Consider the following 14,535-nt stretch of genomic DNA (forward strand, 5'->3'; position numbering starts at 1 on the left):
AGCCCACGCACCAACGAATGGATGGACTCACTTGCAGGTTCGCTCCCGGCCTCCAGTGTGGCAATCGAAGTTGTCATAGAGGCAGGCAGGTGAGCTGCAAGCAGGGTCACAGCGGCTGTTGTTAAAGAGACGCCAGCACTGCAGCGCCTCGCACTGTCGCCAGGGGTCTCCGACGCTCAACGAGCAGTCTCCACCATCCCAGCCGCAGCCCGGGCTGTTGCACTCGCGGTCGCAGCGCTTATCCCCGCGCTTGGCCTGGCAGGAGGCTCGCGGGCAACGCGGCTCCTCCGAGATCTCGGGCGCGGCGGCGGGGGTCTCACAGCGCGGGCCATCCCAGGCCCGGAACACCACCAGGCAGCGGAAGAAGGGAGCAAGCGGCGCAGCACGGCAGGAGCCCCCGTGGAGACAGGGCAGAGCTGCGCAGGTGGCGTTGGCAGCCCCCTGAGAAGACCCTCGGGAGCCCCGGCAGGAGGGCCCCGACAGCCCTGGGGGACAGGCGCAGCGAGGCCCGCGGGCTGTCTGCTGGCATGGGACACCCACGGGGCACTGCAGCTCCCGGCAGGAGCGTGCCACTTGTTCACAACGCGGACCCCAGAACGGCTGGAGGTGGGATGGGGGCGGGGAGAGAAAAAAAAGTATGGAAGGAGGAGGGAAGGAAAGGAAAAATGAGAAATGGAAAGAAAGAGAAAAGGAAAGAGAGTCAAGAAAAGGAAGGGTGAAGGGTCAAGATGGAGGAGGTTGAGACCCCAACCTCTCCAAGTCCTGCCCAAACTCTTCACATACAAACCACTCCTTGTTCAGAAGGCCACACCTCCAAACCCCAACCTCGAGACCCTACACTCCCAACTTCTAGGTAATTTCAGCATTTCCATCCACTTTCCCCCTAAAGCCACACCCTTTCCTGAGGCCACACCCCTTATCCTCCCCCAGGAGTCACCACCCATGCCACTCACACAGACCTACCTGGACACAGTGGCAGGTGAAGGTCAGCCCACCACCAGGGCCTGGGCTGGGACGACACTGGCCTCCATGCTGGCATGGCTGAGACTCACAGGGAGACAGGACAGTCTGACAGCGGGGACCTGAAAAAGCAGTGGCACCTGAATCAACCACAATGAAGAAATACCAGGAACAAAGGTCCCAGGCCGGCCCTACCTCTCATGCTTACCTGTGAAGCCAGCATGGCAAAGGCAGCGGAAGTGCCCACCTGGGTCTTGCAGGCAGTCCCGGGTGTGGGCTGCATGGCAGGCACCTGGACGACACTCATTAATGTCTGCCTCACAGTGCAGGCCAGTGTATCCTGGGGGGCAGCTGCAGCGGAAGCCACCCACCAAATCTACACAAGTGCCATTGTTTAGGCACCGAGGGCCTGAGTCAAGGGGTGGGCCAGGGCCACAGTCATCCTCATTAATCTCACAGAGCACACCTGGGGATGAGAGGCAAGTGATCAGGATGGGATAGAGACTTGGGCCTCCTATCCTATCCTCCAACCCTGGCCCCGGCATACCCAGTGTCCCAGGGGGACAGGAGCAGAGATATCGGTCCACAAGGTCAATGCAGGAGCCCCCATGCTGACATGGCTGGGAGGCACATTCATCTACATCGTCCTCACAGTTGTCACCAGAATAGCCAGCTGGACACTGTATTAGGGCAAGAGAGGGATCCTTTCAGTCTGAGAACCACAGACATGCCTAGACATACCTGTGAAGACACGCAGAATCCCAGCACAAAAGGACACCCACACACACCCAACAGAGGGAGACATGCCCAGTGTGCAGGATACACACATGCAGATACAAGGAAACACAACCAGTGCAGAGGGACACACACATAAAAACACACAGGAAAGACACCCAGATGCCCTTCAGGTACCACAACCAGACACACAGTCTGGTTCATTCATTCATTCACAAGGAGACGCCATGCACACAGACACATATAGATGTGCCCAGGAAACAACTGAAGTCAGAAGCAAACCCAAACAAACACCCCCAGATCTACCTACAGTGACACCCACAAAGATATACCCAGTCACAAAAGCAAAAACACAGACATGCCTAGAGAGTGACATACCCATACCAGGTCATAGACACATAGAAATATGTGCCCACGCACACCCAGACATGCTCAGACATGACTAGTTTCCCTTCCCTCTCTCTGGGTCACACCCTTACCTCACACATGTAGCCTCCCACGTAGCCACGGCAGGTGCCTCCATGCTGGCAGGGCTGGGCCAAGCAGGGGTCCACTTCATGCTCACAGTAGCTGCCGGTGCGTCCCTCTGGGCACATGCAGTAATGGGAGCTGTCCTGGTCCACGCACTGCCCACCTGCCTGACACAGCTGCTCCAACCGCACCCCTGGGAAGAGGAGAGTGGCATCAGACACAGAGGCAGCTACATTCCTCCTCTTTCTGCCTACATCATACACACCACCCAACATCCCTGCTGGCTTCAGTCCCTAGCATCTCACCCACATTCCATAGGGTTGTCACACATCCTCTCAGCTGGTATGTCTCAATCACTGACATACACACGATTTTAATGCTCATACCGGCTCAGTCACACATACTATCCCAGCTGTCTCATGGTGACAGACACACATACCATCTTGGTCGCTGTCACACAATCACACACCCACACACATTCGGTCACACACTGCATCACGGTGGCCCTCGTTTGGCTCACACCAGCAGAAGACAGGTTCACACACACCCTTCCCTAGACGCACACGCCAACCAGACCATGGGCTCCCCCTTACCAATCTGGGCTGCAGCCTCTCTGCAGGGTAGGCTTCGGATGTCACAGAGTCGTCCGCTCCATCCAGGGGGACAAAGGCAATAGGCACCATTCTGAACACAGCGACCCCCGTTCTGACAGGGCTCGTGGCTGCACCAGTCCACCAGGGTCTAGAAATGACCCTCAAAATCAGTACTGGGCTTTGCTCCCAGAAGGAGGGGCAGGCCCTTCCCACAGACCCTCCAGACTCCTCCCCCCAGGACCTGTGGCCCCGCCCACCTGGCACTGGCTGCCGGTGAAGCCCTCCCGGCAGGCGCAGTGGAAGCCAGGGTGGGTGGCGCTGCAGACTCCCCCGTGCAGACACGGCCGGGAGAGGCAAGGATCCGCCTCATATTGGCAGTGGGCACCCAAGTAGCCGGGGCGGCACAGGCAGCTGAATGAGTTCACACCGTCCACGCAGGTCCCTCCATTGAAGCAGGAACTGGGGAGTGGGAGGAAGAGCGTCAAGCTCCGCCCCCTCCCATCCTCCCTCCTAGAACTGGATGGAGTTTTCCCACTCTCTGGCGCTTATACCCCGCACACAAGAAGCTGCAGCGCCAGCAGAGAACCCACCTCATGCCTTAGCCTCAATTTACCAAGATTCAGCGCTCAATTGGGATCTACCTGCAGGATCTGCCCTGGCCCAGCTCCTTCAAGGAGCGGAGTCTCTAAGGATGACCCTCCAAACCGAAGCCTCGCCCTGCCCCTTTAGGCATCAGAGTCCTCAGATGGGTGCCAAGCCAAGGACTCCTCTCTAGTCCTCCTCCCTCCGTTTCAGGCCTCGTCTGATGCCAGAGCCCCTGAGTTTCAAGAAGTCGAGGCCCCACCCACCTGGGGCTGCAGTTGGGTAGGTCCTTCTCGCAGTGAAAGCCTCCATAGCCTGGTGGGCAGGTGCAGGTGAAGGAGGCCACGTGGTCAGTGCAAGTGCCAGGGCCACAGGGGTTGCTCAGACACTCATCCACATCGTGGGCACAGCGTGGGCCAGCGAAGCCAGGAAGGCAAGAGCAGGAAAAGGAGCCCACACTGTCCTGACAGGAACCACCATTGAGGCACGGGTCTGTAGTCAGAAGAGAAGAAGTCTGTTTAGCCCACCTGGCCCCCACTGCCTGGCCGACCTGGCCTTGCCTCCCATACAGGGTCACAGAGGGGAACCCTGGAGGAAACCAGGTTCAGCTGAGAGGGGACAAATTTGGTCAGAGGGATAATGTCCCCTTTTGTGGCCTTATCTCCTGTCTCATCTGGAAACCTTGCCCAAGGGGAAGGGGAGGGCTTTGGGAGAACCAAAAAAGCCCCTTTGAGCTGCCAAGTAAATATAGTCGACCCTCCATAACCTTGGGCTCAGCATTGGTGGATTCCAGCAGTGGACGGAAAACATAGAAAAAAAACTGCATATGTACAGAACATGTACAGACATTTTTTTCTTGTCATCATTTCCTAAACGATAGAGTATAACAAGCAGGTACATGCCCTTGACATTGTATTAGATATTATAACTTACGTAAGGATGATTTAAAGTATCTGAGAGGCTGTGCATGAGTTCTTTACAAATACTAAGCCATTTTATAGAAGGGGCACAAACACCCACGGGTTTTGGTATCCATGGGGGTCCTGGGACCATCCCTCATGGATACTGAGGGACAGCTGTACTGCCAGTTATGCTTGCTTTCATTCCTGGCCTCAGCACAGGCCTGCCGTGGTTACTAAGTCCTTGACATCGTTACCAATACAAATGGAGATAGACTGTGAGTATAAAATACATACTGAATTTCAAGCTTTGAAAACTTAGTTTAAAAGAGTAAAATATGGGGCTGGGGATGTGGCTCAAGCGGTAGCGCGCTCGCCTGGCATGCGTGCTGCCCGGGTTCGATCCTCAGCACCACATACAAACAAAGATGTTGTGTCCGCCGATAACTAAAAAGTAAATATTAAAATTCTCTCTCTCTCTCTCTTTAAAAAAAAAAAAAGAGTAAAATATCTCAATCATTTTAATATTGATTACATGTTCAAATTATACTATTTTATATACTTGTTTAAATAAAATACAGTATTAAATGTATTACTGCCCATTTCTTTTTCTTTGTTTTTCATGGTGCTGGAAATTGAACATGGGGTCTCATGGATATGCTGGGTAAGCATTCTACCACTGAGCTCCACTCTCTGACTTCTTTTTCCTTTTTTTTTTAAATGTGGCTATTAGAAATTTAAAATTGCATCCATGACCTGGTTATTTGTTTACTAGATAGCACCCTAGAGTAAACTCTCTGAGTTCCCTTTCTTTTTTTTTTTTTTCTTTTTTGGCGGAGCTGGGGAATCAAACCCACAGCCTCAGGCACGCTAGGCAAGAGGTCTACCTCTAAGCTATATCCCCAGTCCACTCTGGGGACCTTTATTTCATACTCTATACACCATCCTAATGCTTGCTGCCAGAGGTAGTCCACAGGCTTCAGGGTCAGACAGACTTGTGCTCCAAGCCCAGCTCATTCCCTTATTTGCTGTAGGATCTTGGGCAAGTCAAGAAACCTCCTTGGGCCTCAGTTTCCATAGGAGTAACATGAGGCAAGCACAGAGCTGTGAACACAGCACCATGAGAGCACAGCACCACAGTATAGGCTTGATGAATGTCCCCAGGGCAACACTCTCCAAGAGCTCCCCTGTACTCACTGGGGTCACAATCATTGATGTCCTGATCGCAGGAAGGGCCAGTATAACCCCCGTGACAGGTGCAGCTAAAACTTCCTGCCAGGTTGGTACAGGAACCATGGGCGCCGCAGGGGGAGGGGCCAGCACACTCGTCCACGTCCTGCTGGCATCGTGGGCCTGGGAGTGGGGAGCAAGGTAACACCTACAGTTAGAGGGTGCAAGGCAGGGTCTGAGGGTACCTGGGGCACAGGAAGAACCTGTAGGTTGAGATAGGTAAAGATATTTTCCACATGCCATTCCAGAACTTCCTTCTCTCTATTTCAGTGGGTACAAATAGTCTGCCCTCCAGGAAGCTGTCCCCAGAACAGCTGGGTTGTAACAGCCCCAGCCCCTTATGGCTTCTTCTCCAGAGCAGACCCATATGGGCTGTGAGTATCCACATCCAGCTCTCTTCTTTCCCAGAAGGAAGCTCCCCTAAGAAACAGTGTTGGGGTGAAGCTCCCTCTGGCCCCCAGCATAACCTAGTATGGGGTAAGGCACAGAGGAGGTGAGAGAGGAGGAGAAGGAAGCAGTGGCTAATGTACCTTGCCAGCCTGGGGGGCAGGAGCAGACAGTCAGCTGACCTGGAGCAGACTCACAGCGGCCCCCATGTTCACAAGGGTTTGGGGTGCAGGGGGACAGCAGCTCACACTGACGGCCTGTGGGAGGGGGCAGAATGGGATAGTCTTGAGGGACTCCCTGTTCTCATCTTCCTCCTCCCTGGGATCCCCCCTGATATCCAACCCCCTAGGGAGCACCTCAGAGGGAAAAAGGAGTAGCAAAGAGAGGGAAATGTAGACGAGAATGGAGCAGAAAGGAAACGAAGAGAAGGATGTCAGAGAGCCCGGGGAGAGAGAGTGAGACACACACCCTGGACTCCTGGGGGACAGGTACAGTGGAAGCCCATTCCATCGCTGATGCAGGTACCACCAGCCCCACAGGGCTGAGACTCACAGGCATCTCGAGCCAGACTCTGGCTGCAACGGGGGCCACTCCAGCCAGGCTCACACACACAGCGGAACCTGGCAGGGGAGGCAGTCAGGGTGGCAAGTGGCCAGAGAGACAGAAGAAGGGTCATGAGTTGGGCAGGGGTCTTACCCGCCAGGCGCATCGTGGCAGATGCCGTGACTGCAGGGCTCATGGGCACAGGGATGGGTTGGAGGGAGGCAGAGTGGAGGCAAGGAGCCAGGTGGACAGAGGCAGCTGAAGCCATTTTCCCCATCTACGCAGGAGCCTCCCTCGCCACATGGGTTGGATGCACACTCATTGATCTCCACGTTGCAAAGGGGACCTGGGAAATATGCAGGCAACCTCATCCCTGGACAGGGACAGTGGAGCCAACCAGAGGACACCTTGTTCCATTTAGCAAAGCCATACCCCTGTGCAAAGACAACTTTATTCTCATACTATATCAGCTCCTATGCAAATTAGGTCAGCCACCTCCTCAACCCAAAGCTGCCTTGCACCAGATCACTCTGGTCCCCAAATTGACATGAAGCCACTTTCACTTCTACCAAGGATTACCTTGTCACCATACAGGCACAATCTTGTCCCTGAGTCTAAGACAGCTTCATCTTTTCTCCAGAATAATCATGAATTTACCAATATGGGGACAACCCCAAGCCAATGATAAAGGGCACAGTCTCAGGGCAGAGTGAACACAACTTCATCGGACATGTGTGCAAAGATAGGGGCGAAATCCAGCTAACAGAGATGGGTGACTTCACCCTTACCCTATAATGACACCCTCTCCTTTGCAGCCACTTGCTTACCTGTGAAGCCAGGTTGGCAGACACAATCATAGCGGTTGATGCCATCACGGCAGACTCCAAAGGTGCAGGGGTTGCTGGCACAATCGTCTATGTTGACTTCGCAATTCACACCTGGGGAGGGAAACATGGCAAGGAGTAGCCCCCATTGTCATGCACCGTTCCCAACTGTGCCCCTCCAGGTGAACTGTTCCTGCCCAGTCCAGCCCCCTGCCCTACCTGTGGTGCCAGGAGGACAGCGACAAAGATATTTGTCCACCAAATCTAGGCATTTGCCCCCATGGCGGCAAGGCTGGCTGCGACATTCGTCCACCTGGCTCTCGCAGCGCGTGCCTGTGTACCCCGGGGCACAGGCACATGAGAAACTGGCAATGCCATCCACGCAGCGTCCATGGTGGCATGGGTCTGGAGAGCAGTCGTCCACATTGTGCTCGCACAGGGTGCCCTCGAAACCTGCAGGGCCAAAGGGTCAGGCTCCGCCCACTTACCAAGGGCCTGCCCACAGTTATGGCCTCTGCCCAATCCTGGCCTCAGCTCCATCTCAGGCCCTGCCCACCAAGCCATCCGGAAAGGGGTTCCACTAGGCCACGCCTCCAGCTTGCCTTCACTCCATCCAGCTCCAACCTCCAGGACGCTCCCCTGGCCTGTGTCCCCAACCTCTAGTCTTTACCCTATCAGCTTCTCCCTTGACTGGAGATGACGGGTAAGAGGCTAGGTGTCATAGGAAGGTAGAGGGGGGATCGAGCTCCTTTACATGCTAACCTTTGGCCCAACTCTTAGCCTTATCTCAGTCTACGTCCACCATTAGCTCCACCCCACAAGCTCTGTCATTGGCCCTGCCTTGTCCTTGCCAAAAGCCCGCCCCCGAGCTCTCCGAGTCCAAGTCTGTTATTGGCGCCCTCTCCCCTACTAGCACTGCCTCCGGATTCTTGCCAGCTTGTCATTGACCCGCCATCACCTTCTGCACAGCGACACTCGTAGCCATCAGGCTGGTCCACGCACTTGGCACCATTCCTGCAGGGCGTGCTTGCGCATTCATCCACGTCCAGTTGGCACGTGGACCCACTGAAACCTGGGGTGAGGAGTGGGGTGAAGGAGGTCGAGACAAGAAAAGCATGGCCCCTCACCGTCCCTGCCCTGTATGTGTGGGAAACCCCACTTCCCGTTTACTTAGTTTTATTAATGTTGTGTTTAATTTGAGGTTCTTTTTAAAGAAAAAAAACCCAACTTTTTATTTTGTTTGTTTTTATGTGATGCTGAGATCGAACCCAGTGCCTCACACGTGGGAGGGCAAGCTCTCTACCACTGAGCCACAACCCCAGCCCATTTATTTAGTTTTAAATAAATTTAATTTTTTTTTTAATACTAGGGATGGCACCTAGAGGTACCTTACCACTGAGTTATATTCCCAGCCCTTTTTATTTATTTTTAATCTACTTTGATTATTTACTTTTTATATAGTTTTAATTTACTTGGTTTTATTTATTTAGTGGCACTGGGGCCGGAACACTGGCTGTATCACAGAGTCTCTTTAAGTTGCCCAGGCTGACCTTGGAATTGTGATCCTCCTGCCTCAGCCTCCTAATTAGCTGGGATTCTAGATGTGCTCCACAGTGCCTCACATTTCAATGTTTTCAAAACATTGTTTCCTCTTGCAAGTTATCTGCTAACATGACCTTAAGGGTTCCCACCCTGGATCCTTTGCCCCTGCACAGACCAGTCTTTCTTAGGCTTCCCATCCCAGGATTCTCACCTGAAGGGCAGGCACAGCTAAAGCCATTGACTCTGTCTTTGCAGACACCACCGTTGACACATGGGCTACTCTGACATTCATCGATGTCCACCTCACAGTAGGTTCCCGTGAAGCCTGGGGTTGGGAAAAGGGGATTAGGGCAGTGGGAGCTACCCTCTGGTCTGAAGGGGGCACAGAGAGAGAGAGGTTCCCCCCTTCCTACACAAACAGATTTCCTGAGTCTTGGTTCCATCTCCTGCTCAACCTGATTCAGTTTTCAATCACAGGCTGGACGCTCACCCAGCTGTGGTGCCAACCGGAACAAGGTTTATGCCTTGCCTTTAAAACACCCCCTTTCAACCTAATTCTAAAGTCATGTTCTGCCCAGTTGCAGGGCCCACAGCAGCCTTGTACGCAGCTTCAAGTCCCAACCCTCCTTAGTGCAAGACTGTCTGCAGGATACATGTGACCCCACTGCAGCTGCTGGCCCTACCCTCCTGTCATCCACCACCACCTCTACCATCCCCACCCACCCACACCCCCGTGCGATCCTAATGCCTGGACTCCACTCTCAGTCCATCACAGGGCTACTGACTCCACTGGACCCATGCCCTCCCATAGTTTCAGGCAAAATTCTGTTCTGGCCCTGCCCCCACCTCATCTCTAAGGATCTCACTTTTTCTTAAGTGATTCTGGGAATCAAACCCAGAGCCTCACCCACACTAAGCACTTGGTGCTCTCACTAAGCCAACCCTAGTTCCACTCCATGGAACTAGGCCTCAATCCCCAGCCACGCCCACCACACACCTGCCATACAGATGCAAGTGAACTGGCCAATTCGGTCCAGGCAGGTGGCCTGATTGCGGCAGGGCCCTGACAGACACTCATTGACGTCCGTCTCACAGCGAGGTCCAGTGTAACCGCGACCACACTGGCACAAGAAGGATCCCTGCGTGTTCACACACCGACCTAGATGTTCACACGGATTTGCACCTGTGGGATGGGGCACAAACAGTGTGGGCATGACCAGCGGGGACCCTGCAACTCCCCTCTTTCTCGTCTCATTCTCAAAAGGTGCCCTCTCACCAATGGAGCATTCATCCACATCCTGATCGCAGGCCCCACCAGTGAAGCCGGGTGGACAGGTGCAGATGGCCCGGCCATTCACAGGGTTTGTGTCGCAGATAGCATCCTCGTGACATGGGTTGCTAACACAGGCATCATCCAGATGACACAAAAGGCCTAAGAAAGGGTAAGCAGAGGTCCAAGGGTGATTCTCCAGCTCTGCCTAAAGGTCCCACATCCCTCCCGTTGCAGGGTGCAGGAGGAGTTGGTGCTGGGGATTGAACCCAGGGCCTTAGGCATGCCAGGCATGAGCTCTATCACTGAGCCACCCAAACCCTTGTTTTTGCTCTTATTAACCTGCAGAGTATCAAGTAGCTTAAAAAAATAATGGACACAATACCTTTATTTTATTTTTATGTGGTGCTGAGGATAGAGCCCAGGGCCTCCCACATTCGAGGCAAGGACTCTAACACTGAGCTACAACCCCGGCCCCTTAAGTAGCTTTTTTAAAAAAAAAAATCTATTTAGTATGAAAAACTTCAAACATAAGAAAAGTTGATCCTTCATACCATCAAGATTTGACTATTATTTGTATATTAATCTTTTGTCCCCAGACTATTTTTAAAAAGTTACAAACATATTGTTTAAAAATCTACAGCGTCGGGGCTAGGGCTGTAGCTCAGTGGTAGATCGCCCGCCTCATACGTGAGGCACTGGGTTCGATCCTCAGCACCACATAAAATAAATAAAGATATTGGGTCCAACTACAACTGAGGAAAGAAATTAAAAAAAAAAAAAATCTACAGACTCTTCTGATTAGAAAAGTGTCCTACCCTCAAGCCTTGCTTACCAGGCATACCCTCCCTCCATTTCCAAGCCTCCTCCCAAACACCACACCTTCCTATCCCAATGGTTTCTGCCTTGGACAGTGTGCCAGCCTCCTCCCAGGCCTTTCCCAAGCTCACCCTTCACCCCAAAGCCATCCTCCAGCATGTCCTCCTTCCCCGCCTCCCTCCCTCCCTCCCTCCTTCCTAGGTGCTGGGGATGGAACCCAGGCACATGCCAAGCTCATACTCTGTCCCTGAGCTACATTCCCAGTCCCAGCTCCAGACTAGTCTTTCTTATTTTTTTTCTTTTCTCATACTGGAGATTGAACCCAGGGGTTTTACCACTGAGTAACATCCCAGACCTTTTTATTTTGAAATAGGGTATCACAAAGTTTCCCAAGCTGGCCTTGCTCCAATTTGCAATTATTCTGCCTCAGCCAAGTAGTTGGGATCACAGGCATGCACCACTACACCTGGCCCCAGCATGATCTTTCTTTCTTTCTTTTTTTTTTTTTTTTTTGGTGGTGCTGGGGATTGAACCCAGGGCCTTGTGCATGCAAGGCAAGCACTCCACCAACTGAGCTATATCCCAAACCCCCCAGCATGATCTTTCTAACACTCAAATCAGAGTCTGTCTTGACCCCGCTCAGAGCCTTCAGTGGTTCTCTGCTGCCTACAGAGCAAATGACCACTTACCAGTCTTGCCCATGGGGCAGGCGCAGTAGAAGGAAGCCACCCGGTCATGGCAGGTGGCCCCATGGAAGCAGACGGCTGTGGCACAGTCATCAATGTTCTGACTGCAGCTCTCTCCTGTCCAGCCATTGACACACACACAGCTGTGGCCTCCCAAGGTGTTGAAGCAGGTGCCCCCATTGTGGCAGGCATTGGGCTGCAGCTGACACTCATCCACATCTTCTGTGCAGAATTGGCCTGTGGCACACAGATGCACCAGTATAGACACCTGGTATGTGCCAACCCAAGGTCTGCCACCCAGCTCCCTCAGTCCTGGTGCTCACCTGTCCACTCAGGAGGGCACTGGCAGTTGTAGGTGTTGACGCCATCCACACACGTCCCCCCATTTAGACAGCGGTGTCCTGGACAGTCATCCACGTTCACTTCACAGTTCTGGCCCTCAAACCCTAGGACAGGAGGAGAGGGCAAGAATGGTCACTGAGAAGTTGACCTGCTATCCCCACCCACGCCGCCTCCCCTGAGTACCACTCACTCACCAGGAAGGCAGGCACAGTCATAGGTGAGATCGCCATTCTGCCTACAGGTGCCCCCATTACGGCATGGTGAAGGAGCACAGGGCACTGTGGGGTTCTCGCACAGTGGCCCTGTGTAGCCATTTGGGCACTGGCAGTGGAAGGAGCCAGGAGTGTTAAGGCAGGTGCCACCATGGCGGCAAGGCCCACCCACCCGGCACTCATCAATGTCACTTCGGCAGCTGCGGCCCTGGTAGCCAGGTGGGCAAGAGCAGATGAAGCGGCCATCAGACCCCACCGAGCAGCGGGCACCATGGGCACAAGGGCTGCTGAGACAGGGGTCCGGCAGGGAGCAGTCTGGGCCTGGAGGAACCAGGAGAGGGTGAGCTTGGGACTGATCACACCCTTGCTTGCCTTGGGCTCCCCTCCAGAATGCCCCCTCTCACCTCGGAAGCCACGGGGGCATCGGCAGGAGAACCGGGCAGTGCCTGCCACCACGGAGCTCTGGCAGACACCACGACCAGCACAGGGACCTGAGTGGCAGGGGTCTTCCAGCTGGCATCGCTCACCCACCCAGCCTGGTGGGCACCTGTGGCAGAGACAGTGTTTTGGGGGCACTACTGGGCAAGGTGGACGCAGGTACAAAGATACATATGACAGGCAAAACAGACCAGCACACTCCACCCACTCATTCACTCTTTTCTTTCTTTCTTTTTTAGTACTGGAGATTGAACCCAGGGGTACCCTACCTCTAAGCTATATTCCTAGTCTTTTTAAAATATTTTACTTTGAGACAGGGTTTCATTAAGTTGCTGAGGCTGGCCTTGAACTTGTGATCCTCAAGCCTGCCTCAGCCTCCTGACTCCACCTGACCACACTCATTCATTCCTGCAATGAATATTTGCGGAGTACCTACTATTTGCTAAGTTGTAAACACAGAAGCAAACAATAAAAGTGGTTCTTCCTCTCTTGATACTCAACAGCAGCCAGATTAGGCAAGAGTACACAGACAAGTAACAAACTGACATACTACATGTACTACATGCTGGCAGCGTGTAGGTGAGCCAGGAAGGCTACAAAGTTGTGGTGAGTTAAGTGATGGCTCCCAAAAAGACACGTCCATGTCCCAGAAGCTGTGACTCTGACCTTGTTTAAAAAAAGAGTCTTTTCAGAAGTAATTCCATGAAGGATGTCAAGATGAGATCATCCTGGATTATGGGGGGGGGGTGCTAAATCCAATAACAAGTGTCCTTATAAGAGAAAGACTATAGAGAGTTGGGAGGGTGAGAGAAGAGAAGGTCATGTGCAAACAAAGCAGAGAACCGGTGAGGCAGCCACAAGTCAAGGAACGCCTGGGGCCATCAGAGGCTGAAAGAAGCAGCGAAGATTTCTCCCCTTGTTGGCCCTGCCAACACCTAATATCAGACTTCTGGCCCCCAGAACTTCCAGAGACTACATTTCTGTTGTTTCAAGCCACCCAGTTTGTGGTAATTTGTTACAACAGCCACAGAAAACTCTTACACGGGCTAAGTAGATGGAATAATGGGAAAGAGAGAATGGGTATTCTATTTTCACAGACTAAAGATGAAAAGAATCCAAAGGGTTGTGTAGGGAAGAGCATTTCAGGCAGAAGGAACAGCAAATGATGGGTCTCAGATTCTGAGAGACAACTAGCAAGGCACACCCAGACAGACACAGAAACCACAGATACACATACAGAAGGACAGCCGACTGGACATATTGGCCTGGCACACACAAACACCAAGCCGCAGCCTCCCCCGCGGATATGGGCAACTCTCACTCACATGGACAGGTGGATGGACTCCCACAAATCCTCAACTCCTTTCTCCAGGATTCATGCAAATTTTCTCCCATGCAGGAGGGTTGGGCTTTGTGGAAGGGGACCTCCACCCTCATGTTGGGGAAGACCCTTCCGTCTGCAGACCCCTCCCCAAGCCCACAAAGGCAGCCTTGAGTGTAAGGGAAATGAGAAAGGGAGAGAGGATTGGTCTTGAGTTTGGAAACTTCCAGGGGACCCTCGGAGAAAGGATTCTGAGGGAGGGGCTTGGCAAGCCAGAGGGTCCAGGCTGTCTTGGCAGTGTCCCGGCCCATTCCACCCCGCGCTCTCCCTGTGCCCGCCCCATCCCTCCCCTGCTACTTTCGTCGGTTCCCTCCCCCCCGGGCTTGTCCCAGACGCCTGGGACCGAACTCAAGCAGGTGACTCAGTTCTTAGCGTCACCACAATGTCCCCCCACCCCGGCCCCCAGCGAAACAAGTCGGGGCACAGCCGGCAAGGGCGCGGGTGGCATTAGGAGCCGAGGGTACAGCCCTCAGCCCCCTCCCCAAAAGCCCGCAGGGATACCACGACGAACGCGATCGTACGCCGGGANCGGCCTGAGCTTTGGGGGAGATCGAGGGGGGAGCGCGGGCTTGGGGGGGGGGGCCGGCCTGCTGGGAAAGTGGGGGAAGCGAGGATTAGGCA

At 53.6% G+C, this 14,535-nt stretch overlaps 1 protein-coding gene across 1 annotated transcript in view; it reads right to left on the reverse strand.

The window, feature by feature from the left end:
- The window catches only part of Notch3 (notch receptor 3), a 30,410-nt gene extending 16,261 nt beyond the window's left edge, over nt 1-14,149 (reverse strand). The window contains exons 1-23 of the mRNA XM_048795513.1: nt 13,859-14,149; nt 12,500-12,642; nt 12,078-12,416; nt 11,865-11,987; nt 11,545-11,778; nt 10,043-10,198; nt 9,764-9,949; nt 8,978-9,091; nt 8,183-8,296; nt 7,444-7,677; nt 7,228-7,338; nt 6,554-6,746; nt 6,326-6,477; nt 6,001-6,114; nt 5,438-5,593; nt 3,608-3,833; nt 3,017-3,218; nt 2,760-2,907; nt 2,175-2,359; nt 1,508-1,640; nt 1,169-1,426; nt 964-1,082; nt 32-600 (exon numbers count right to left, since the gene is read on the reverse strand). Of these exons, the coding sequence (XP_048651470.1) occupies nt 32-600; nt 964-1,082; nt 1,169-1,426; nt 1,508-1,640; nt 2,175-2,359; nt 2,760-2,907; nt 3,017-3,218; nt 3,608-3,833; nt 5,438-5,593; nt 6,001-6,114; nt 6,326-6,477; nt 6,554-6,746; nt 7,228-7,338; nt 7,444-7,677; nt 8,183-8,296; nt 8,978-9,091; nt 9,764-9,949; nt 10,043-10,198; nt 11,545-11,778; nt 11,865-11,987; nt 12,078-12,416; nt 12,500-12,642; nt 13,859-13,860 (4,211 nt within the window). The 5' untranslated portion in view covers nt 13,861-14,149. The remainder of the gene's footprint in view (nt 1-31; nt 601-963; nt 1,083-1,168; nt 1,427-1,507; nt 1,641-2,174; nt 2,360-2,759; nt 2,908-3,016; nt 3,219-3,607; nt 3,834-5,437; nt 5,594-6,000; nt 6,115-6,325; nt 6,478-6,553; nt 6,747-7,227; nt 7,339-7,443; nt 7,678-8,182; nt 8,297-8,977; nt 9,092-9,763; nt 9,950-10,042; nt 10,199-11,544; nt 11,779-11,864; nt 11,988-12,077; nt 12,417-12,499; nt 12,643-13,858) is intronic.
- Nucleotides 14,150-14,535: the final 386 nt, after the last annotated feature.

This window comes from Marmota marmota, unplaced genomic scaffold, assembly GCF_001458135.2.
Source record: "Marmota marmota marmota unplaced genomic scaffold, marMar, whole genome shotgun sequence".
NCBI lineage: Eukaryota > Metazoa > Chordata > Mammalia > Rodentia > Sciuridae > Marmota > Marmota marmota.